This window comes from Gymnodraco acuticeps, unplaced genomic scaffold, assembly GCF_902827175.1.
Source record: "Gymnodraco acuticeps unplaced genomic scaffold, fGymAcu1.1, whole genome shotgun sequence".
NCBI classification, from domain to species: domain Eukaryota; kingdom Metazoa; phylum Chordata; class Actinopteri; order Perciformes; family Bathydraconidae; genus Gymnodraco; species Gymnodraco acuticeps.
The window spans coordinates 7,958-33,251 of NW_022990060.1; the positions used below are offsets into that span (position 1 = coordinate 7,958).

The 25,294-nt window shown below is 42.4% G+C and overlaps 1 protein-coding gene across 2 annotated transcripts in view; it reads left to right on the forward strand.

The window, feature by feature from the left end:
* The first annotated feature begins 247 nt into the window (after positions 1-247).
* Positions 248-25,294, forward strand: part of LOC117546003 (transmembrane protein 255B) — a 44,143-nt gene continuing 19,096 nt past the window's right edge. For both annotated transcript variants that reach the window (XM_034216081.1, XM_034216082.1), the window contains exons 1-7: positions 248-383; positions 4,043-4,182; positions 4,759-4,821; positions 9,512-9,601; positions 16,963-17,043; positions 17,590-17,675; positions 18,918-19,077. In XM_034216081.1, the coding sequence (XP_034071972.1) occupies positions 317-383; positions 4,043-4,182; positions 4,759-4,821; positions 9,512-9,601; positions 16,963-17,043; positions 17,590-17,675; positions 18,918-19,077 (687 nt within the window). In that variant the 5' untranslated portion in view covers positions 248-316. The remainder of the gene's footprint in view (positions 384-4,042; positions 4,183-4,758; positions 4,822-9,511; positions 9,602-16,962; positions 17,044-17,589; positions 17,676-18,917; positions 19,078-25,294) is intronic.

The following is a 25,294-nucleotide window of genomic DNA, read 5'->3' on the forward strand; positions in this document are numbered from 1 at the left end:
GAACTATACTTAATAACAACACTGTGGTACCTAGAGTTATTTACTGTCAAACACTGTTTTAAATCAGTGTCAAATGAAACACATGTTGTTGCCATGGTTGTTGCACATCCTGAATTTAAGGAATATTTTCAGCCAGAGTCATTCACGTTTCCCATTGTCCTTGAATGCATCAGAGACCTTGGATGTACAGAGCTGCAGTGAAGTACTCCCACATCCTCAGGACGATCATAAAGCTGTGTGAGAGAGGAAGAGTGTGTGTGAGTGAGAGTGTGTGAGTGTGTTTGATTGTGAAGTGGACCCGGACTGAAGAGGACCCATGATGACGGCCAGGACCCAGGCAGCACCGGGTCGGGAGAAAGTAGAGCCGAAGAGCCGAGCAACAGGTAATACCACGCGGAGGAGGAGGTAGTGGTGATGCGGTCAGGTGCACGAGACAGGGGAAGCTGCAGAATAGAATTATGTCTTTCTCAATAGTGGACGATAAAAGTACCAATACCACACTGTAAAAAGACTCTGTTGCAAGTTAAAGTCCTGCATTGGAATGGTTACTCAAGTAAAAGTAGGTATAGTCAGTAAAATGTTCCTAAAGTATTAAACATGAAAATACCAAATGTAAAAAATTCAGACATCCAAAAAGAAAAGTAAGTAACTAGGCTACTCAAAGAACTCACAACAAATCTAAATATGTTAGAAAGTTACTAACTTGTAGAATATATGGATGTTATATATGCCATTTATTTATCCATCAACAGGGTGTCCGCGGGGTCTTAACAAGTATTAAAAGTTGATAAATCAATTTAGCGAAAATGAATGCTATTAAAAAGTAGGCTATTAAACGGCATTTTCCAAGGTGTTACATTTTGTAGCTTGTTTTCAATAAGTATATAAATGGTCCAAAGAGGTTGTATTCTACAGTCTGCCTGAATGTAATCATTGCGTAGGTGTGTAGTGTGATTCTGTGTAGTTTATTGATGGCATCCCGTTGGGTTTGACGTCATCTGAACAGGACATCGCGCGCTCACTGCTTGATAGCGCGCGAAGGTCCGTTTACGCCGGTTGTTAAACAACATCGTTATGGGGAAATGCAAGTCTGCGTCCAAATGGTTGGAAGAGAAGGAGGAAGGACAATCCATACTGTATATAGGCCTAGGCCCTAGTCAATGTGAGGTAAAGTGTGTCGTCAATGTAACCGGTTACTGCTAATGGCTTTAGGTATTCTTGAATAAGCTTAGTATTTGATGCAAGTTTAACTTATAACAATATTTTTTTTTTAAATTGTATTCATTTAAGTTTCAGCAACTTATTCAAATATTCTCATACTTTTGCCTACTGTATTTTTCTTGATTTTCCTTCAGCTGTATCAAGATAGTTTATAAAAGAGAACATATTAAGACAAGAGAAAAACATTTTATAAACTTGTGTCTTTTATGCAAAAATCTCAATTCATAAAGTCACCACACAGTAAAATCCAGAGTGTTAATTTAACACTCTGAGATAAGGACCATATGTTCACTGGCTCTCAGTGTTAAAATGTACTCTTTAAGTGTTCATTTAACACTTAAGGGTTCATTTAACACTTACATCCCTCCCTTTAAGTGTTAATTTAACACTTAAAAAGTACATTTGAACTCTGAGAGCCATATATGGTCCTTATCTCAGTGTTAAATTAACACTCCGGATTTTACTGTGCAGTAATTAAAGCAGTAAAAAATAGGATAAAAGAACAATATTTATATTTGAATTGTAGTGGAGTTGAAGTATAAAGTGTATTTAAAAATACTAAAATAAAGTTAAAGTATCTTAACTTTGCTCTTAAATGTACAGTTAAATGTAAATACTTAGTTGCATTCAAGTGTGTCTTGTGGTGGAGGAAGTATTCAGATCCTTCACTCAAGTTAAAGTACAAAACACTCCGTTAAGTTAAATACGTTTTCAGAATCAGAAACAGGTTTATTGCCAGGTAGGTTCGCACATACTAGGAATTTGACTTGAGGTCATGGAACATCTAATATAAAACAAGAAATCTTTTACACCGTAATAAAATATAGTTAAATAGCAATAAAAATAAAGCAGTAATTTACATGGAAATAGAATGCTATGAATGCATTTTAGAATAAACTATGAAATGTGAAATAAGAATATGTGCAGTAAGGAGTATGAACATTGTGTGCATTAATGTAAAGCATAGTCTCTAGACTCTATGATGTGGCAGAGGTAAAGTGTCAGTGGGGGGGCCGGGCCTTGTTTAAGAGGCCGGTAGCGTTTTAGTAATAGCGCAGAAGTATTGTCATCAAAATGTACTTTAAGTATCCCAAGTAAAAGTTCCCATTCTGCAGAAAAACGGCCTCAATATGTGATGTATTATTATATAAATAACAATAGTATATACACAGAGTAGCATTTTACTGTTGTAGACAAAAAATCTGCCCCTTCCTTCAGACTTCAGAGCCTGAGCCTCCAACACATTTCAAAGCATTTCATGAATTCATTGCTATCAGGATGTTAAAGGTGGGGTAGGTAATTCACTTCAGAAACACTTGTTGTTATATTCCATGGAATGCTCTTAACATCCCGATAGCAATGAATACATTAAATGCTTTGACAATAAATACATATAAAAATATCATCTCTGGAAGCCGTGGCGCTGTAAAAAGCACGACCAATCATCTGAGCCGGCCCGGGTCAAATAACTGGATGGCCTACCTGCCTGTCAGCCTTCATCTGTGCACAAACTTATCTCGTGCCCTCATTGGTCATGTGCACGTTCGTGTGTGTTGGAGGAGGGGCTCTGTAAGGAAGTGGCACATTTTTTCCGGTTGTGTATTTTCAAATTCTAGCGCACTCGAGCTGCTTTCTCCAAAATTACCTACCCCACCTTTAACAGCATTCCATGGAATATAACAAAAAGTGTTTCTGAAGTGAATTACCCACCCCACCTTTAACCTTTTTATTACCAATTTGCAGTGGAGGAAGTACTGTGTAGAAAGAATCAAGTCCTGCATTCAAAACTTTACTAAAGTCAAAAGAACTAACGTGCCATCATCAAAATATAGTTGTATCAAAAAGTAGGAGTACTTTTTATGCAAAATGGTCCATTTTAGAATAATGTATTGTATATTATGTCATTATTATTGATGCATAAATGTGTATAGGCCTATCATGCTATCTCTTCTACATACATACTTCCAGGGTGCTTGTGAATTTCATGTCTCCCTGCAGTCTACATGAAGTTGTATCTTAGTAAAGACCATCAATGGTATCAGGATATTTTTTTTGTATTAATCCGTAAGACATGTCTGATCTATTATTTATTTCATTTAATAACCTGAAGGTTGAAAGTCATGGTGTGTCAGTTACATTAGGAATAATGCAATGTAAACAGTGATGACATTTGAAGAATGTAGACATGGAGACATGGGTTCGGATCATTGTTTTTAAAATTAGATTAAGTTCAATTCAATTACATCAAGGCAAATTCGATTTTTTTTTGTCGACCTTGACATTAAACTACAGGAAGGAATTTTCAAAGCATCTCCTCCAACAATGCATCATACTTTAAATAGTCTTCAAGGTTAGTTTATTTGTATATAGCACATTTTAAAACAAAGGCATTTAACACATAATCATTCAAACAAAACAAACAATTCATAAAAGCGATAAAATAATGGTTGCAGCTAAAAGTGCAATGATAAGGCCATTTCATTTAAGGAAATAAACCGTGATGGAAGAAGTGCTAATTAACCTAAGTACAATGAATAATGCAACTGTAAAAATTACTTTGTTACAAGTCCTGCATTCAAAATTGTTGAAGTATAAAAGTATTAGTATCAACAAGTAAGTAAAAAACACTTTACATGCTCACAAAGTATTTTTTTTACACCAGTTTAAACTCTGAGTACTTTTCCAGCTCTGTCAGTGATGCACAGTCTCTCTCTCTCTCTCTCTCTCTCTCTCTCTCTCTCTCTCTCTCTCTCTCTCTCTCTCTCTCCTCTCTCTCTTCTCTCTCTCTCTCTCTCTCTCTCTCTCTCTCTCTCTCTCTCAGAGATGGACTTGCGGGTGAGGCGGGCGCTCTGGTTGGTTGTGAGCATGCTCAGTCTGTCCCTGCTGCTGGTGCTGCTGGGAGTTTACATCACGACCAGATCAGAGAGCCTGAACCTGAGCGGCTACATCTCCGGAGTCATCGTACGTTTAAAAGACGCCTTGTTCTGCTGTCCTGTAGTGTGTTATATAGGTTTGTGTGCATGTTAATGGTCCGCAGAGGCTAAAAACCCTGAGTTCCTTCCAGAGGGAGTTTCTCTCCCACACGCCTGAAACACCTCCTTTGTTTAATCCATAATATAGTGACATGTAACACTCGTGCTTCTATTGGCTAGCGCTCCAACACATTGTACGTGATAGGCTAAGGGACGGGACATCTCTAAGCGGTTGACCAATCACAACACAGTCTATGAAATGTCGGAAAATATTAAATAGAAGAACATCCAAGTCCTAAAATATGTTTTTGTCCAGTCCAAAACTCAAGGATGTTCAGTTTATTATATAAAAGCTTTCGTCTCGCCGATCAAATGTTTTGCTTCACTGAAACAAAAACCAGTGAAACTTAAAATGCTCCCACAAGAGACATTTTTATAGCTGTTAAGTGCTAAAATCATGCCGAGTACTTTTCTTGGACGAGAACCGAATCATAACAAAGTGTCACAGTTATTCAAATGAACTTTATTTATCTTAACTGTGCTCATGTTTTTATGTTCTTTACAGCTGACTCTTGGATCGTTCCTGGGGCTTCTGGGACTTTGTCTGGAGGAAAACCGCAGACAGCTGGTACGGTGTTTCCTCCCGCACGTACACACACCTTCTGTCGTCATTCTTCCTCATGTTTTCCCAGAGCCGGCACGACCCATTAAGCGACATAAGCGGCCGCTTAGGGCCCCGCAGCCACTAAGGGGCCCCCTAGCAAAAAAAAAGATCTCAGTACACCGTCGCCGTGATAAGTATGTTTAATTATTAATTCTGTTAATATGCCTAGATTGCCTACACTCAAAGTCATGTATTATATTATTGAGTCAATAATATAATACATTCACCGTGCTTTACCCGAACCTCATCATGACACTAGAGAGGACGGCAGAATTGTAATTTCCCGTGTTCAGTGAATGCAACAGAGGCAAGACACCAGACCAACCAGAGAGTTGAATGGAAATAAACATCTGTCTTATTGGCTGACAGGTACCTATCCTGTGAGCTGTGACAATGTTTAAACTGTCAGTCGGACTCACGAGTTTTTGAAGATGGACATAAGAACATTTTTTCTTAAAAAAGTGGTGGCTCACACAACAACCCCAGAGCCACCACTTGAGCCAGGTAAACAAGGTATGTAAATGTCAGTAAACTTCCAAGCTATGCGAACATGTAAGCAAAGCATAAATTACAGCTACGTTGACGTTACTTTGAATCGCGGGGGTAAGCTAAACCGTTAGCAAGTAGCTATAGCTAACCAGATATATTAAAGGAGAGGTGTCATGGCCATTTCCACTGATCATAATTCCATTGTTGAGGTATACTAAAATAGAAAAATGCTGTGCAATTTTCCAAACTCACATTGGTTTCGCATACAGCATCTCTGTAAAGTATGTGTATTCAGCAGTATTCATTTTCTCCACTAAACGGCTCGTTGCAGCTCTTGCCCCCCCCCCCCCCCCCCCCCCCTCCCTGTGAGCCCAGTGTGCTCCGATTGGTCGGGACCAGTCGGGACGTTGTGAATCGCGCTGAGCTCCGTGGAGGTGTGATTTCCTTGTTTAGCGATACACAGCGAAACACAGCCAAACTCATCCTGAGCACACACAAAGTCACAGCCGAAGTAAAAACAATAAGTGTGGCTTGATATTGAGTAAGAAAAATGTTGATAAACGCTGTGAGAATGGGTCTGCAGAGAGAATGGGTCTGCAGAGAGAATGGGTCTGCAGAGAGAATTTTGCCGCGATCCCAACTGTCTGTTATCAGCCTGCAGCCAGGGAGGAGAAATCAGCAGAGCTGCATGCACTGAGTGTGTGTGTGAGGAAGTCCGTGGATTGGTCAATTTGGACCAATCAGTGGGGGCTTAACGTAACAGCTCCGCGGACGTAACGTAACGGCTCCACGGATTGGCCCATTTGGATCCGGGTACCGCATGACCGTATCGCGTCATAGTTCTGGGCGTGGCTACTGGGTGCTTCTACGACACAGCACCCAGGAAGTAAAAAATGGACAATGACGTATCTCCAACGAGTCGTTTTGGGGAGGTATTTTCTGTTTTAGAGTTTTACTCGCTACAGGGTGTACTTTGAGGGTTTTGACTCTGCAGACCGTTTACATGCATAAAAACCTTCATAACACACAAGGGGACGGGTAATAACCGGAAAAGCATGACATGTCTCCTTTAAATAAACACTTTGTCATCCAATCTAAATGTAATGTTTTTTAGCGTTACCTGGTGATTTCAAAGAAAGCTCTCTGGAAAAGGTTGACATGAAGCTAGAAGCTACCTTACAGTACACAGTTGATCCTGATTCCTGTCAGTTAAAGTGTTTCATAGTTAGCTTAGCTAAGCATCAACCTAGCACTGAAATATATGGATGTTATGTGAAAGTATTTCTGAGAAAAAGTCAGCTGAAATATTGGCATAGTTGCCACTGCTTGTCAACAGCATGTTTGAACGTATTTGCAGCAGTAAATGTGGCTGTCTGGCCACTGACGTTGCCATAACAACACCTGAATTTAAATGTGCAACCTCTTTTTGTGACAGATTTTTGCAAGAAATTATAATTCTTCTGAATGATATTTCTATTGACAGCTAGTTTCTATGTGAACATTATGAGATGGACAGCCAGAGAGAATAAATGAAAAACAGTTATGAAATACTATATGACAAAACAAGAACTCAATTTAAAAGGGGAGTGATTTGTAAAATATCCATAAAGAAAAATCTGTTTACAGTTCTGTTTCATATGGGTGTTGAGAGATGTATCGATAGATCTCTTCATTTTGCTCTCAAAGTGCACCAGATTGGGGAGCATGCCCCCGGACCCCCATAGAGGAGGTTAGGTCCACGGTGTTTACATGGTTATTTATACAATATGTGTGCTTATGCTAACATCATAAGACAAAAGTTGGTTCCGTGTTGTGTGTAGTGAGAACGTGTGGGGGGGGGGGGCCCAAGCCAAAGCTCGCTTAGGGCCCCCATAAGTCTAGGGCCGGCCCTGTGTTTTCCCACCAACGAACTGCCACAGGAGTGTGTGTGTGTGTGTGTTTTGGTCCAGAGTGTGTACATAAGCTCAGGGACAGCATCCATCTTGTGGTCACTCACTTTGACACTGAGAAACCTGACATTGTATCAATGAGAAATATGCTTTTTTACATGACATGTCACTTGTATTGAGTATGTCAGACGCTTTTATCCAAAGCGACTTACATAAAACTGTGGGCAATCCCCACAGGAGCAATTTGGGGTGAAGTGTCTTGCAGGGACACAACGACATGCTGACTGCAGTGGGGTTTGAACCTGTGACCCCCTGATCCGAACACCTATACACTGCGCCACCACTTCTCCTCTGATTTCTGAGCCTGGCAGGCAGCGTGTTTACAGCAAACAGGGAGGGGTGTTTGGACACCGAATACATGTTGTAACAGTGTGCATATGTTTTTATTCAGAGTGCATTTCAAGAGTTTGGAGTGTGTTAAAAAACAGAAACACAAGCGTTAATTTGTTAAGAATGGTGTTTGCCTGCTCGTTATAAAGAGTCATCACGACACTTCCTTACAGTTCGTCACAGGGACAGAGATTCTCTCCCTTATTGATTAACCTTTGAAATATTGTCTTTATTAATTGATTGATCTAAATATATAATAATGATATTAATATAATAATAATATACAACCCTCCAAATATTTGCACATTTGTACCTAAGCTACCTCTCATCCATTTTCTATAACAATACTGCGTATGTGTACTTGGCAATAAACCTGTTTCTGATTCTGATCATAATAATAATAATAATGATAATGATAATAGTAATATTAATGATAAAGCTCTACATGTAGAAAAAAACCTGCTCACATGGACTAAAATACACTTTTGTCCGTTTTTTCTTGGGCCATTTTACCATGTTAAAACCATTTACTTTACAAAAGTACATTATGAGAGCAGGTATGGCTATTTACAGAAATGAGGTAATTTGATTAGTAAACAAAGAACCCTGTTTGTTTTTTAAGTCATGGCGTGTGTTTGCTGTAATCATGTTAGTCTGGCTAAATAAACTCTTACAGTCTTAGAGTTACATTTTCCAGGTATCAGATCTCAGGGTATTTCATATATATATATATATCTTTTTGACACAAATCAACAGAAACATACATCCTGTTAAAAACAGATACAAAGTGGGTGAATGGTTATGTAAGAAAAACATTCATAATACATGTTATACTGTATATACATATATATATTACATTTGACACCCTGATAAAATAAGTATTTAAGAGGCTTGATTTATGGGATGGAGATGGTTTTGTTTGGATTTGGTTGAACTTCAAATATTTGAGAAGACAGGAAAATGATTCAATGGAAAATAATGTTTCACTGCGGTAAACTCATACTGTGATAAATGAAGAGCAGGAATGAGTCGGCTTGTCTCCGCACGGTCGTGCTAACTCAATTATTTTCTTTGTTCGCTTTCAAGTAGGCAGGAATAACATTGTGATAGAGAGGAGTCTCAGTTTAAACTAATGTTTCTGTTCTGACACTGATATCAGGCCCTCAGCGGTCTGCATGTGAACGCCCCCCCCCCCCCTTTCTAAAGACAACCGGCTAGAGTGGATTTACTGACATTGTAATGTTGGGACTAAATTATACCAAAATGATGATATTTTATAATGTTCATTTAGTTTTCTTTGACTTGTTTGCATATTTTTTTAAATAACTGTTATTACACAAGTCCATGTCTCCAAGCTTTAATGTTCAAAAAGCTCTTTATTTTTCTCGTGCTGCAGCACCTCTTTTCACCCTCTGTCTGAAACCAGAGCCCAGTCTGCTCTGATTGGTTAGCTGGCCGGCTCTGTTGTGATTGGTCAACCGCTTAACCTATCACGTATAATGTGTTGGAGTGCTAGCCAATAGAAGCGCGAGTGTGTGGGAGAGAAACTCCCTCTGAGATGAGATAGGAAATCCATACAAATGTAATATTAAAATGTAATTTTTTATAATTTTGCATTCAAACACAAGACATTTCAAGATTAAAGCAATATTCTCTTTATTGATTAATGCTACAAAGAAACACCCTTTTTTAAAGCAAACTGCCGTGTGAAGACATCGCTCCACAACTATCACATGTTAAGTATGGCTTCCAAACTGTTCCTGCTGTGACTGTTTTGCAAATCTAACATGTTGGAAGGAAAATAACCAACATGTGTTTTGTTCTCGTCATGCAGCTTTATTTGGAAATCCTCTCATATGTGTTTTCTTTCTCTGTTCCCGCTCCAGCTGACTGCAGCGATAGTGTTCCTCAGTTTGGGCGTGATGGGCTCGTTCCTGTGCGTGGTGATTGATGGCGCCTGTGTTGTGTTTAACATGGTGAGTTAACGGCACTTACTTGCGTAAACTGTGAAATCTGATATGATTGTTATGGACGATGGAACAAAGCAGTAACATTACACTATAAAGCAATAATAATCCTCACGCTGCTTTAATGTGAGCCTCTTGGCCCGCAGGGGGCCAACAACGCGATATTTACACAGAAAACGAGTTCCCATAAGGTTTTACAACATGCTCTAGCTATAAGGGTTTCTTTTAACAGCTTTGATTAGCAGATATAAAATCTTAAGGTGAGTAAACAAACTGGGCAGGACCGAGCGGCTCCGTCCGGTTTCCTTTGGCTTAATGTTACTGAATGTGATTGATCGAGAGCAAGATGCTTCCCTGATAAAACATTTAACTGTATACAAAATAATTAACTTCATTGCTGTTTCCAGCCTCTAAAATAAAGTCAAATGAATTCCACTTGGATCCACTCACTCTGAAAAAACAGTTTTATAATTTGATGTAACGCCCTTACAACTACCAACAATGGTGCTCTTGATTATAGTTTTTAATTAAATATACGTCGACATTTCACAAAATTCAACTGTGTTCTTGTGTCTTCACAATCAATACTTCAAGACAAAATAAGCTTTTATGCTACCATGGAGACGATCATAACTTTTCCGATACAAATTGGTAACGTTTAAATCAGTGATTTCAACTTGAATTATTGTTCTGTGTGTGTGTGTGTGTGTGTGTGTGTGTGTGTGTGTGTGTGTGTGTGTGTGTGTGTGTGTGTGTGTGTGTGTGTGTGTGTGTGTGTGTGTGTGTGTGTGTGAGAGAGAGTGCCATAAAATCTTAAGTAAGTGGAAGAAAATATCCCACTGTGTAGCAAAGACTCGGATTCGAAACAAAACTATGCGATACATTACCAAACAATATCATACGATACATTACAATACCTTAGATTACAATAAGCTACATTGCAGTATATTACAATACATTACAATACAATATATTACGAAACAATGCAATACATTACGAAACAATCCATCCATCCATCCATCTTCTGCCGCTTATCCGTGGTCGGGTCGCGGGGGTAGCAGTTCCAGCAGAGAGCCCCAAACTTTCTTTTCCCTGGCGACATCAACCAGCTCTGACTGGGGGATCCCAAGGCGCTCCCAGGCCAGCGAAGAGATATAATCCCTCCACCTGGTCCTAGGTCTACCCCTTGGTCTCTTCCCAGTTGGACGTGCCTGGAACACCTCCCTAGGGAGGCGCCCAGGTGGCATCCTAACTAGGTGCCCGAACCACCTCAACTGGCTCCTTTTGATGCGAAGGAGGAGCGGCTCAACTCCGAGTCCCTCCCTGATGACCGAACTTCTCACCTTATCCCTAAGGGAGACACCAGCCACCCTGCGGAGAAAACCCATCTCGGCCGCTTGTATCCGCGATCTCGTTCTTTCGGTCATGACCCATCCTTCATGACCATAGGTGAGGGGTAGGAACGAAAATGGCCCGGTAGACAGAGAGCTTTGCCTTCTGGCTCAGCTCCCTTTTCGTCACAACGGTGCGGTAAAGCGACTGCAGTACCGCTCCCGCTGCTCCGATTCTCCGGCCCATCTCACGCTCCATTGTTCCCTCACTCGAGAACAAGACCCCGAGATACTTGAACTCCTTCACTTGGGGTAAGGACTCATTCCCTACTTGAAGTGGACAGTCCATTCGGTTTCCTGCTGAGAACCATGGCCTCAGATTTGGAGGTGCTGATCCTCATCCCAGCCGCTTCACACTCGGTTGCGAACCGATCCAGTGAGTGCTGAAGGTCGCAGACCGATGAAGCCATTAGAACCACATCATCTGCGAAAAGCAGTGGTGCAATCCTTAGTCCACCGAACTGCAGACCCCCTCCCCCATGACTACGCCTCGAAATCCGATCCATGTATATTACAAACAGGATTGGTGACAAAGCGCAGCCCTGGCGGAGGCCAACCCTCACCGGAAATGGGTCCGACTTACTGCCGAGGACCCGGACACAGCTCTCGGTTTGGGAGTACAGAGATTGGATGGCCCTGAGTAGAGACCCCCTCACCCCATACTCCCGCAGCACCTCCCACAGTAACTCCCTGGGAACTCGGTCATACGCCTTCTCCAAGTCTACAAAACACATGTAGACCGGATAAGCGTACTCCCAGGCCCCCTCCAGGATCCTTGCGAGAGTAAAAAGCTGATCCGTCATTCCACGACCAGGACGGAATCCGCATTGTTCCTCCTCAATCTGAGGTTCGACAATCGGCCTGACCCTCCTTTCGAGTACCTTAGAGTAAACTTTCCCGGGGAGGCTGTGTAGTGTGATGCCTCTGTAATTTGGCACACACTCTCTGATCCCCCTTTTTAAATAGGGGAACCACCACCCCGGTCTGCCACTCCTTCGGTACTGTTTCCGACTTCCACGCAACGTTGATGAGACGTGTCAACCATGACAGTCCCTCAACACCCAGAGCCTTCAGCATTTCCGGGCGGATCTCATCCACCCCCGGGGCTTTGCCACTGTGGAGTTGTTTGACGACCTCAGTGACCTCCCCCCGGGAGATTGGTGTTGATCCCCCGTCATACTCCAGCTCTGCCTCTAACATAGAGGGCGGAGTTGTCGGGTTCAGGAGTTCCTCAAAGTGTTCCTTCCAACGCCCTAACACTCCATCAGTTGAGGTCAACAACGTCCCATCCTTACTGTACACAGCTTGGATGGTTCCCTGCTTCCCCCTCCTGAGGTGTCGGACAGTTTTCCAGAACAACTTTGGTGCCGCCCGAAAGTCCTTCTCCATGTCTTCTCCGAACTTCTCCCACACCCGCTGCTTTGCCTCGGCCACGGATGAGGCTGCTGCCCTTCGGGCCTGTCGGTACCTTGCAACTGCCTCGGGAGTCCCCCGGGATAACAAATCCCTGAAGGCCTCCTTCTTCAGTCGGACGGCTTCCCTGACCACCGGTGTCCACCAGGAGGTTCGAGGGTTACCGCCCCTTGAGGCACCTAGGACCTTGAGACCACAGCTCCCCGCCGCGGCTTCGGCAATAGAGGCTTTGAACACCGACCACTCTGGTTCAATGTCCCCAACCTCCACAGGAATGCCCGAAAAGCTCCGCCGGAGGTGTGAGTTGAAGGCCTCCTGAACTTGGGCCTCCTCCAGACGTTCCCAGTTCACCCGAACTACACGTTTGGGCTTACCAGGTCTATCCAGAGGCTTCCCCCCGCCACTCGACCCAACTCACCACCAGATGGTGATCAGTTGACAACTTCGCCCCTCTCTTTACCCGAGTGTCCAAAACATACGGCCTCAGGTCCGATGATACGATAACGAAATCGATCATGGACCTTCTGCCTAGGGTGCTCTGGTACCACGTACACTTATGAGCATCCTTATGTTCGAACATGGTGTTTGTTATCGCCAATCCATGACTAGCACAGAAGTCCAGTAACAAACCACCACTCCGGTTCAGATCAGGGGGGCCGTTCCTCCCAATCACGCACCTCCAAGTGTCTCCATCATTGCCCACATGTGCGTTGAAGTCTCCCAGCAAGATTAAAGAGTCCCCTTCAGGAGCCCCATACAGGATTCTTTCCAGGGTCTTAAGAAGGCTGTATACTCTGAACTGCTGTTGTGTGCATAAGCACACACAACAGTCAGAGTTTTCCCCCCCATAACCCGCAGGCGTAGGGAGGCGACCCTCTCGTCCACTGGGGTAAACTCCAACAACAAAGCACCTAACCGGGGACTTGTGAGTATCCCCACACCCGCCCGGCGCCTCATACCTTGAGCAACTCCGGAGAAGAATAGAGTCCAATCCCTATCCAGAAGTAAGGTTCCAGAGCCGACGCTGTGCGTAGAGGTGAGCCCAACCAGATCCAACTGGTAACGCTCCACCTCCCGCACAAGCTCCGGCTCCTTCCCCCCCAGAGAGGTGACGTTCCACGTCCCCAAAGCCAGCTTCTGTTGCCCGGGGTCTGGTCCGTCGAGACCCTCCGCTTTCACTGCCCACCCTTCTGGCAGCGCACCCGACCCCATCGCTGTTTCCCGTAGGTGGTGGGCCCGCGGGACGGAGAAGCGGAGGTGTTGCCCACGTTGCCTTTTCGGGCTGGGCCCGGCCGGGCTCCGTGGCAAGCCCGGCCACCAGACGCTCGCCGACGAGTCCTCCTTCTGGGCCTGGCTCCAGAAGGGGACCCCGGGCTTCCTCCGGGCCGGGTATCCTCACTTCTTGTGTCGTCTTTCATGAGGTCTTTTGAACCAATCTTAGTCTGGCCCCCAACACAAGGTTCCAGACAACACAGCCCCCAGGTTCATCAGGGCACACAAACCTCTCTACCACGGTAAGGTGCTGGTTCTTCAGAGAGGTACGAAACAATATGATACAATAAAATATGATAGATTACAATACGTTACAATTAGGGCTGTCAGTCGATTAAAATAGTTAATCGCGATTAATCGCAAATTAATCGCACATTTTTTATCTGTTCTAAATGTACCTTAGAGGAATATTTTTCAAGTTTGTAATACTCTTATCAACATATGAGTGGACAAATATGCTTTATGCAAATGTTTATTATCATTTGAACAATGACAAAATTCTCATGAATATTAAACACAACAACCTCTGAACATTACAAATATTCGCCTGAATTCAACCTGGAACCTCTCTCATACAATAATACAATACAAATTGTGTGTGTGTGTGTGTGTGTGTGTGTGTGTGTGTGTGTGTGTGTGTGTGTGTGTGTGTGTGTGTGTGTGTGTGTGTGTGTGTGTGTGTGTGTGTGTGTGATCGTTGGAGCTATGTGCAACTCAAAGCATATGCTCGAACCGGAGCTGCCTGGATGCTGCAATCATGTTGCTCGCACTATCCGTGCTGAGTGTGCTGACTGTTCGTACAATGTCCCACTGTCTGACTTCCTGCATAAAGTCAAGTGCTCGGCGCAGTTGTGGCGAAATGTCGGTCCTCTGTTTTCATTTAAGCAGCTCCTTATATCCGTTAGCGCAGCTAGCTAGCACCAGATGCTAACAACAACAATACACGTAAGGTCTCTCTCTCGCGCCACACATACACACACCCTCCCGGTCCTCCCAATAGCCAGTCGGTGCCTGTCGGTGAGCGTGGAAGTGTGGTCTGCCGCAAGCGGGCGGCAGGAGCGGGGCTGTCAGCATCAGCTTGTAGATGGTATTTTAAACTCGATGCGCTCTGAAACTACGGGGCGGCCGAGGACAAAAAATACACATGCGTTAATCGCGTTAAAATAATTAGTGGCGTTAATTTTTTTTTGCGTTAACGCGTTATTAACAGCCCTAGTTACAATACGATACATTACGAAATGATACAATACATTACGAAACAATACGATACATTACGAAACAATGCGATACAATAAAATACGATAGATTACAATACGCTACGATACATTACGAAACGATACAATACATTACGAAACAATACAATACATTACGAAACAATACAATACATTACGAAACAATACGATACATTACGAAACGATACAATACATTACGAAACAATGTGATACATTACAAAGCAATATGATACGATACAATAGAAAACCATTCGATACGATACAATACATTACGAACTATACGATCCAGTAATACTTCATCACATCAAGTCTGATATGTTTTTGTAGCTTCATTGTTAGCACACATATGTATGAGAGTGGTATCAATCTTTTCATCTAACTCAAAATGTAAAACCATTGTACATCATGTACTCAGTTTGGTTACAGAGAAGAGATTATTGACCGTACTTCTTCTTCTTCTTCTTCTTGGGTCAGCCCACAACCCTTCGCAGAGTAACATCAGGTCAGAGCCTCTCTCTCATCATGCAAACTGATAATGGCAGACAAGTATTGAAGTGATTAAAATACATTTCATTTTTCTGGCTGTTTTGTTTAGAAGACCTGTGTTTATCTTTCTGGACCAAACTAAAATGAATCCAGGCTGACATTTCTGTTATTCTGAATGAGGTTCGACAGTATATCCTTTCAGCATCAACAGCCCCAGGTGTGCACGTCCAACAGTCAAATCGCAGGGCGTGCAAGATGAAGGAAGGCAAATACGAAACTTTATGTTTTAACTTTTTTGGCTGTCGATACGAAGAAAACCACCGATCGATCACTATCAATTTTGATCAATTTATCCAACAATGTAACACCTGTAACATGTGCGAGGAACGGGAGAGAAACCCAGACAAGGAATACTTTCTTGCCAAAAAACACGTCAATTGCATAGAAATGTTCCGCTACAGAAAGCATGACGTTGCCTTCAATCAGATACTTGTGAAAAATCCTGTATTTGTCATTATCGCGTTGCATTTTGTATCACAAAGTAGTAATTTTCTAATATTCTGCAGTCCATAATGTTGTCCAACAGGTCATACAGAACTCCTTAATAATAAGACATGTTTATGACTTAACGTTTTTGCAGTAAAGGATCAGGAACTTTATCGCATCAACCTGTTACAGACAGACCCAGGAGAAGGGATTAGTTCAGATTGGCAAAATCAAATAAAGTAAAAGGAGTCAAGCCCCCACCTTTAACCTTTTGTTCTTCTGTGTGTGATGCCCTTTTTATGATACAAGCAAAGTTAAGGAGAGAAAAGCACAAAACAGATTTATTGAACAACAGCACACACACACACCATGTATACATCACTTCAGGGGACATTACATTGACTTACATGCATTTCCTGGAGACTTATCCTAACCTTAATCATAACCAACGCATGCCTAACCCTAACCCTTACCCTTAACCTTACCCTTACCCTAACCAAGTCTTCACCCTCAAATTAATGATTCACCTCATGGGGACCTCCATTTTGTCCCCATAAGGGAGGCGAGTCCCCACACGTGACTGTGGAAACAGATTTAGGTCCCCACAAGTATAGTAATGCTAGGACACACACACACACTCACACACACACAGCACACTTTCGATAACAGTCATCAAATAAATATTGGATATTTCAACCTGCATTTCCCAATCTATTTTGGATGCAACAGATGGGAAAGATTTTCTCATCGTCCAGGGAACTTTAGTGTTGGTCTGAATCAAACACACACACACACACACACATCGCTCACACAGCAGGAGCACTGATAGAAGTCCAGGACCTTAAAGTTCAATATATTTCAAAATCCTGAGAAATTTCCCAGGAAAATAACCTTGTGTTCAAACTGGGCCGAGTGCGGTTTGGGAAATGTATCCCAAACCGAATACAAACCGAGTTTTTATCAAAGACATCTGGGTTATCTTGTCAATTTTGTTTTTCTTAATATCTTGGATGTAACCTGAATGACGTTAGATTGATGTCTTTGATGACATTCTGTGGATGATATTTCTCCATATTTTAACTTTTGGCAGGACATGCGTCCACTGAAAGCAGACCGATGCCAGTACTACAGCGGCGGCAGCAGCTACGTCTACGAGAACTTCTACACCTCTGTGAGTGCAGACCAACGTATGGGAGCAAAACAGAGACAAACATTTTCATTTTCTAACATCTACTGAATACTAAAAATGTAAAAAATGTAAACTACCAAATATATATAATTGACAATGTTCTGTGGAAATATGTTTTTATCAACCTTTCACAAATTCAGATCCAAAAAATGTAGGTTCAGAAAATGTTGCATCTTCAATTTGACCGATTGAATAAGCAATGAACATTTTTCGGATCCTATTTTGTGAGTATTGAAAAAAAATCAGCTTGCAAAATTGCACATGAAGACATTTGATGTTTTAATGCAAAGAGGTGAATATTATTTCGAATATTATTTAAAAAATGTCCCAAATTGGGATCAATAAAGTACATCTTATCTTATAAAACATATACATTTATATCCATTCAATGTAAGGTATTCAGTGGCTGTGACATGAAATGCTTATGTCTCTAATTTGCTTTCAATGTCTTTAAGAAAATGATTGTCCAAACTCGTGTTATTTGTGGGTGAACTGTGACACATTTGGATTTGCATTTTCCTTTCCCAGGTGACCTGTTGGAGTCCAATGGAGTCGTGTAACATGACGGTACGAAGCGGGACCTGCTACTGCTGCGACCTGTACGACTGCGCCAAGTGAGAGAATAACATTTTCTACAATATTAGATATCATTGGCAAACCCATTAAAGGTCCCCTATTATACTGTCTTTCATCAATATATTATAGGTCTCAGATATATCCAGAGCCTGTCTCTGATTGGCTGAAACACCAAACAGGTTTTTATAGAAATGGATCAGGACAAAAAGAGAGAGAATCTTTGTTCCTGAAACTTTCAGAGTCTCTTTCCACAGAGGGGACACATGTTGATGTAGAAGAGACATGAAGAAGAGGGGACACATGTTGATGTAGAAGAGACATGAAGAAGAGGGGACACATGTTGATGTAGAAGAGACATAAAGAAGAGGGGACACATGTTGATGTAGAAGAGACATGAAGAAGAGGGGACACATGTTGATGTAGAAGAGACATGAAGAAGAGGGGGACACATGTTGATGTAGAAGAGACATGAAGAAGAGGGGACACATGTTGATGTAGAGAGACATGAAGAAGAGGGGACACATGTTAGATGTAGAAGAGACATGAAGAAGAGGGGACACATGTTGAGTGTAGAAGAGACATGGAGAAGAGGGGACACATGTTGATGTAGAAGAGACATGAAGAAGAGGGGGACACATGTTGATGTAGAAGAGACATTGAAGAAGAGGGGGGACACATGTTGATGTAGAGAGACGGTAAGAAGAGGGGACACATGTTTTGAGGTAGAAGAGACGTGAAGAAGAGGGGACACATGTTTGATGTAGAAAGAGACATGAGAAGAGGGGGACACATGTTGATTGTAGAAGAGACATGAGAAGAGGGGAACACATGGTTGAGGTAGAAGAGGACATGAAGAAGAGGGGAAACATGTTTGATGTAGAAGAGACATGAAGCAGAGGGGACACATGTTGATGTATGAAGAGACATGAAGAAGAGGGGACACATGTTGATGTAGAAGAGACATGAAGAAGAGGGGACACATGTTGATGTAGAAGAGGACAAGACATGTTGATGTAGAAGAGACATGAAGAAGAGGGGACACATGTTGATGTAGAAGAGACATGAAGAAGAGGGGACACATGTAGTGAAGTGTAGAAGAGACATGAAGAAGAGGGGACACATGTTGATGTAGAAGAGACATGAAGAAGAGGGGACACATGTTGATGTAGAAGAGACATGAAGAAGAGGGGACACATGTTGATGTAGAAGAGACATGAAGAAGAGGATTTTGCACAATAGGTGACCTTTAAATTACAACTGATTCTGTTTTTCTTCCGCAGTGGAGGCTACCTGAACAACTACTACGAGTATGTTGGAGTAAAAAGCTGTGAGGAAGTTTTCACTCTCTACGTTTTGATTTGGATCCTCGCCAGCCTGAACCTGGTGGCCTTCTTCGCGGGAATCCTCACCACAGCGGTGCTCGGCAGCGTCAAACACCTGGTAAGACGTTTATAAGGTAGTATTTGTGTTGATGTTGTATATACTGTAAAGCCAGAGTAACAGCCAATAAGGTTGAAGCGTTATTGATCCCTAGAAGGGGTTGTTACTGCAGCTCAAAGACATACTGTAGTACATACATTAAAGATTAAGAAGTATATTACAACAAAATAAATAATATATGAAGACAAAAAGGCCAGTACCCTACCCCTAACATATTTAACACTTATATGTAAGGGATTGTTTATATTTCTTAATATATGACATGATTTAATTAACATTTGGAGCTGCACTCTTTGAGTTGTAGACACTGTATACATAGAAGAACTTAAAACTAAGCTCAAGCAGAAGCAATCGAGACCTTTTGAGGGGCAAAACTGAGAAGATTTAATAATACAAAAATAAAGAAACTCACAGCTCAAAGTCCACAAGCCAGAAACAGAACAATATCCGAAAACAGAAGTAACCTGGGCTGAACTCCGGACACAAGCTGTTTCTCACCTTGTTGTTTTACAAATATGAACCAATCATGTTTTCATTACACATTTCGTGGTTGCTCTCACAATTTCACAGATTCACTTTTAGTCAGATGAACTCTGGACGATGTGACAGAGGCAAGATCAGATGAATTTGTTGAACCAAGACTCGAATTGAAATGATTGCCAATATAATTATATAATTATAATTACCAATCTGATTAAATAAAGGTTTGAAATTAAAATGAAATTAAATAATATCCAGCTAGCCATACCACAAATGTCATGTTGGGGAAAACTGATATGATCCAGATATGAATATTAAAGTTGAACCGTGGGTTAAAGGTGGGGTAGGTAAGTTTGGAGAAACCAGCTCGAGTGCGCTAGAATTTGAAAATACACGACCAGAACAAATCTGCCACTTCCTCACAGAGCCCCTCCTCCAACACACACGAGCGCGCACATGACCAATGAGGGCACGAGATAAGTTTGTGCCCAGAGCGCTACAGCTTCCACAGATGATGATTTTATGGATTTGTTGTCAAAGCACTTCAGATATTCATTGCTATCGGGATGTTAAGAGCATTCCATGGAATATAACAAAAAGTGTATCTCGAGCCGGTTTCTCAAACTTACCTACCCCACCTTTAAGGAGAGCCTGGAGTAGTGATGGGAATTACGGCTCTTTGACGGGGTTAATAGGTTTATCTGCGAAGAAATCACCAGGATGATGATTGACTGTATTTCCAGAAATCTACTTTTACTCACAGAAAATGTATAACTTGCTACATCTCTCAGTCAGCCAAACTACTACTCAAGCAGCATGCGTTATGCCATCATCTACGGCTGATGTGCATTTAGGAAAGCAAGTTCCTTTAAAGGGTCCCCTATTATACTGTTTTTCGTCAACATATTATAGCTCTCAGATATATACAAAACATGTCTCTGAAGTGTTTGGCTGCAAACACCAAACAGATCATTGCAGCATTACCCATAATCCCCTCTGTTTCAGCCCTGTTTCCAAAGTGCTGATTCTCTGTCTGTTACTTTAGATGAAAATAAGGAGCCCCTCCCCACGCCCCTCTGAGAGACATTTGGTTACAAAGAACACAATGGTGCTCTAGGAGGAGATTCAGGTGATAAGGGGGGGGGGGGGGGGTTACCTTGGTTGGTGATTGGCTAATGGTTACACAAGACAACACATCGTTATGACATCATAAAGTGGCCAAAATCTGATCAGCTGATTTTCAGACAGGTTTTTATAGAAATGGATCAAAAAGAGAGAGAATCTTTGTTCCTGAAACTTTCAGAGTCTCTTTCCACAGAGGGGACACATGTTGATGTAGAAGAGACATGAAGAAGAGGGGACACATGTTGATGAAGAAGAGACATGAAGAAGAAGGGACACATGTTGATGTAGAAGAGACATGAAGAAGAGGGGACACATGTTGATGTAGAAGAGACATGGAGAAGAGGGGACACATGTTGATGTAGAAGAGACATGAAGAAGAGGGGACACATGTTGATGTAGAAGAGACATGAAGAAGAGGGGACACATGTTGATGTAGAAGAGACATGAAGAAGAGGGGACACATGTTGATGTAGAAGAGACATGAAGAAGAGGGGACACATGTTGATGTAGAAGAGACATGAAGAAGTGGGGACACATGTTGATGTAGAAGAGACATGAAGAAGAGGGGACACATGTTGATGTAGAAGAGACATGAAGAAGAGGGGACACATGTTGATGTAGAAGAGACATGGAGAAGAGGGGACACATGTTGATGTAGAAGAGACATGGAGAAGAGGGGACACATGTTGATGTAGAAGAGACATGAAGAAGTGGGGACACATGTTGATGTAGAAGAGACATGAAGAAGAGGGGACACATGTTGATGTAGAAGAGACATGAAGAAGAGGGGACACATGTTGATGTAGAAGAGACATGAAGAAGAGGGGACACATGTTGATGTAGAAGAGACATGAAGAAGAGGGGACACATGTTGATGTAGAGGAGACATGGAGAAGAGGGGACACATGTTGATGTAGAAGAGACATGAAGAGAGGGGACACATGTTGATGTAGAAGAGACATGGAGAAGAGGGGACACATGTTGATGTAGAAGAGACATGAGAGAAGAGGGGACACATGTTGATGTAGAAGAGGACATGAAGAAGTGGGGACACATGTTGATGTAGAAGAGACATGAAGAAGAGGGGACACATGTTGATGTAGAAAGAGACATGAAGAAGTGGGGACACATGTTGATGTAGAAGAGACATGACGAAGAGGTGACACATGTTGATGTAGAAGAGACATGAAGAAGAGGGGACACATGTTTGATTGTAGAAGAGACATGGAAGAAGAGGGGACACATGTTGATGTAGAAGAGACATGGAGAAGAGGGGACACATGTTGATGTAGAAGAGACATGAAGAAGTGGGGACACATGTTGATGTAGAAGAGACATGAAGAAGAGGGGACACATGTTGATGTAGAAGAGACATGAAGAAGAGGGGACACCTGTTGATGTAGAAGAGAAATGAAGAAGAGGGGACACATGTTGATGTAGAAGAGACATGAAGAAGAGGGGACACATGTTGATGTAGAGGAGACATGGAGAAGAGGGGGACACATGTTGATGTAGAAGAGACATGAAGAAGTGGGGACACATGTTGATGTAGAAGAGACATGAAGAAAAGGGGACACATGTTGATGTAGAAGAGACATGAAGAAGAGGGGACACATGTTGATGTAGAAGAGACATGAAGAAGAGGGGACACATGTTGATGTAGAAGAGACATGAAGAAGAGGGGACACATGTTGATGTAGAAGAGACATGGAGAAGAGGGGACACATGTTGATGTAGAAGAGACATGAAGAAGTGGGGACACATGTTGATGTAGAAGAGACATGAAGAAGAGGGGACACATGTTGATGTAGAAGAGACATGAAGAAGAGGGGACACATGTTGATGTAGAAGAGACATGAAGAAGAGGGGACACATGTTGATGTAGAAGAGACATGAAGAAGAGGGGACACATGTTGATGTAGAAGAGACATGAAGAAGAGGGGACACATGTTGATGTAGAAGAGGCATGAGGAAGAGGGGACACATGTTGATGTAGAAGAGACATGAAGAAGAGGGGGACACATGTTGATGTAGAAGAAGACATGAAGAAGAGGGGGACACATGTTGATGTAGAAGAGACATGAAGAAGAGGGGACACATGTTGATGTAGAAGAGACATGAAGAAGAGGGGACACATGTTGATGTAGAGGAGACATGAAGAAGAGGGGACACATGTTGATGTAGAAGAGACATGAAGAAGAGGGGACACATGTTGAAGTAGAAGAGGCAATGAAGAAGAGGGGACACATGTTGATGTAGAAGAGACATGAAGAAGAGGGGACACATGTTGATGTAGAAGAGACATGAAGAAGAGGGGACACATGTTGATGTAGAAGAGACATGAAGAAGAGGGGACACATGTTGATGTAGAAGAGACATGAAGAAGAGGGGACACATGTTGATGTAGAGGAGGAAATGGAGAAGAGGGGACACATGTTGATGTAGAAGAGACATGAAGAAGAGGGGGACACATGTTGATGTAGAAGAGACATGGAGAAGAGGGGACACATGTTGATGTAGAAGAGAACATGGAGAAGAGGGGACACATGTTGATGTAGAAGAGACATGAAGAAGTGGGGTACACATGTGATGTAGAAGAGACATGAAGAAGAAGGGGACACATGTTGATGTAGAAGAGACATGAAGAAGTGGGGACACATGTTGATGTAGAGAGAGACATGAAGAAGAGGGGACACATGTTGATGTAGAAGAGACATGAAGAAGAGGGGACACATGTTGATGTAGAAGAGACATGGAGAAGAGGGGACACATGTTGATGTAGAAGAGACATGGAGAAGAGGGGACACATGTTGATGTAGAAGAGACATGAAGAAGTGGGGACACATGTTGATTGTAGAAGAGACATGAAGAGAGGGGGACACATGTTGATGTAGAAGAGACATGAAGAAGAGGGGACACATGTTGATGTAGAAGAGACATGAAGAAGAGGGGACACATGTTGATGTAGAAGAGACATGAAGAAGAGGGGACACATGTTGATGTAGAGGAGGACATGGAGTAGAAGAGGGAACACATGTTGATGTAGAAGGAGACATGAAGAAGTGGGGACACATGTTGATGTAGAAGAGAGACATGGAGAAGAGAGGGGACACATGTTGATGTAGAAGAGACATGGAGAAGAGGGGACACATGTTTGATGTAGAAGAGACATGAAGAAGTGGGGACACATGTTGATGTAGAAGAGACATGAAGAAGAGGGGACACATGTTGATGTAGAAGAGACATGAAGAAGAGGGGGACACATGTTGATGTAGAAGAGACATGAAGAAGAGGGGACACATGTTGATGTAGAAGAGACATGAAGAAGAGGGGACACATGTTGATGTAGAAGAGACATGAAGAAGAGGGGACACATGTTGATGTAGAAGAGACATGAAGAAGAGGGGACACAAGTTGATGTAGAAGAGACATGAAGAAGAGGGGACACATGTTGATGTAGAAGAGACATGAAGAAGAGGGGACACATGTTTGAAGTAGAAGAGGCATGAAGAAGAGGGGACACATGTTGATGTAGAAGAGACATGAAGAAGAGGGGACACATGTTGATGTAGAAGAGACATGAAGAAGAGGGGACACATGTTGATGTAGAAGAGACATGAAGAAGAGGGGACACATGTTGATGTAGAAGAGACATGAAGAAGAGGGGACACATGTTGATGTAGAAGAGACATGAATAAGAGGGGGACACATGTTGATGTAGAAGAGACATGAAGAAGTGGGGACACATGTTGATGTAGAAGAGACATGAAGAAGAGGGGACACATGTTGATGTAGAAGAGACATGAAGAAGAGGGGACACATGTTGATGTAGAAGAGACATGAAGAAGAGGGGACACATGTTGATGTAGAAGAGACCTGGAGAAGAGGGGACACATGTTGATGTAGAAGAGACATGAAGAAGAGACATGGAGAAGAGGGGACACATGTTGATGTAGAAGAGACATGAAGAAGTGGGGACACATGTTGATGTAGAAGAGACATGAAGAAGAGGGGACACATGTTGATGTAGAAGAGACATGAAGAAGAGGGGACACATGTTGATGTAGAAGAGACATGAAGAAGAGGGGACACATGTTGATGTAGAAGAGACATGAAGAAGAGGGGACACATGTTGATGTAGAGGAGACATGGAGAAGAGGGGACACATGTTGATGTAGAAGAGACATGAAGAAGTGGGGACACATGTTGATGTAGAAGAGACATGAAGAAGAGGGGACACATGTTGATGTAGAAGAGACATGAAGAAGAGGGGACACATGTTGATGTAGAAGAGACATGGAGAAGAGGGGACACATGTTGATGTAGAAGAGACATGGAGAAGAGGGGACACATGTTGATGTAGAAGAGACATGAAAGAAGTGGGGACACATGTTGATGTAGAAGAGACATGAAGAAGAGGGGACACATGTTGATGTAGAAGAGACATGAAGAAGAGGGGACACATGTTGATGTAGAAGAGACATGAAGAAGAGGGGACACATGTTGATGTAGAAGAGACATGAAGAAGAGGGGACACATGTTGATGTAGAAGAGACATGAAGAAGAGAGGACACATGTTGATGAAGAAGAGACATGAAGAAGTGGGGACACA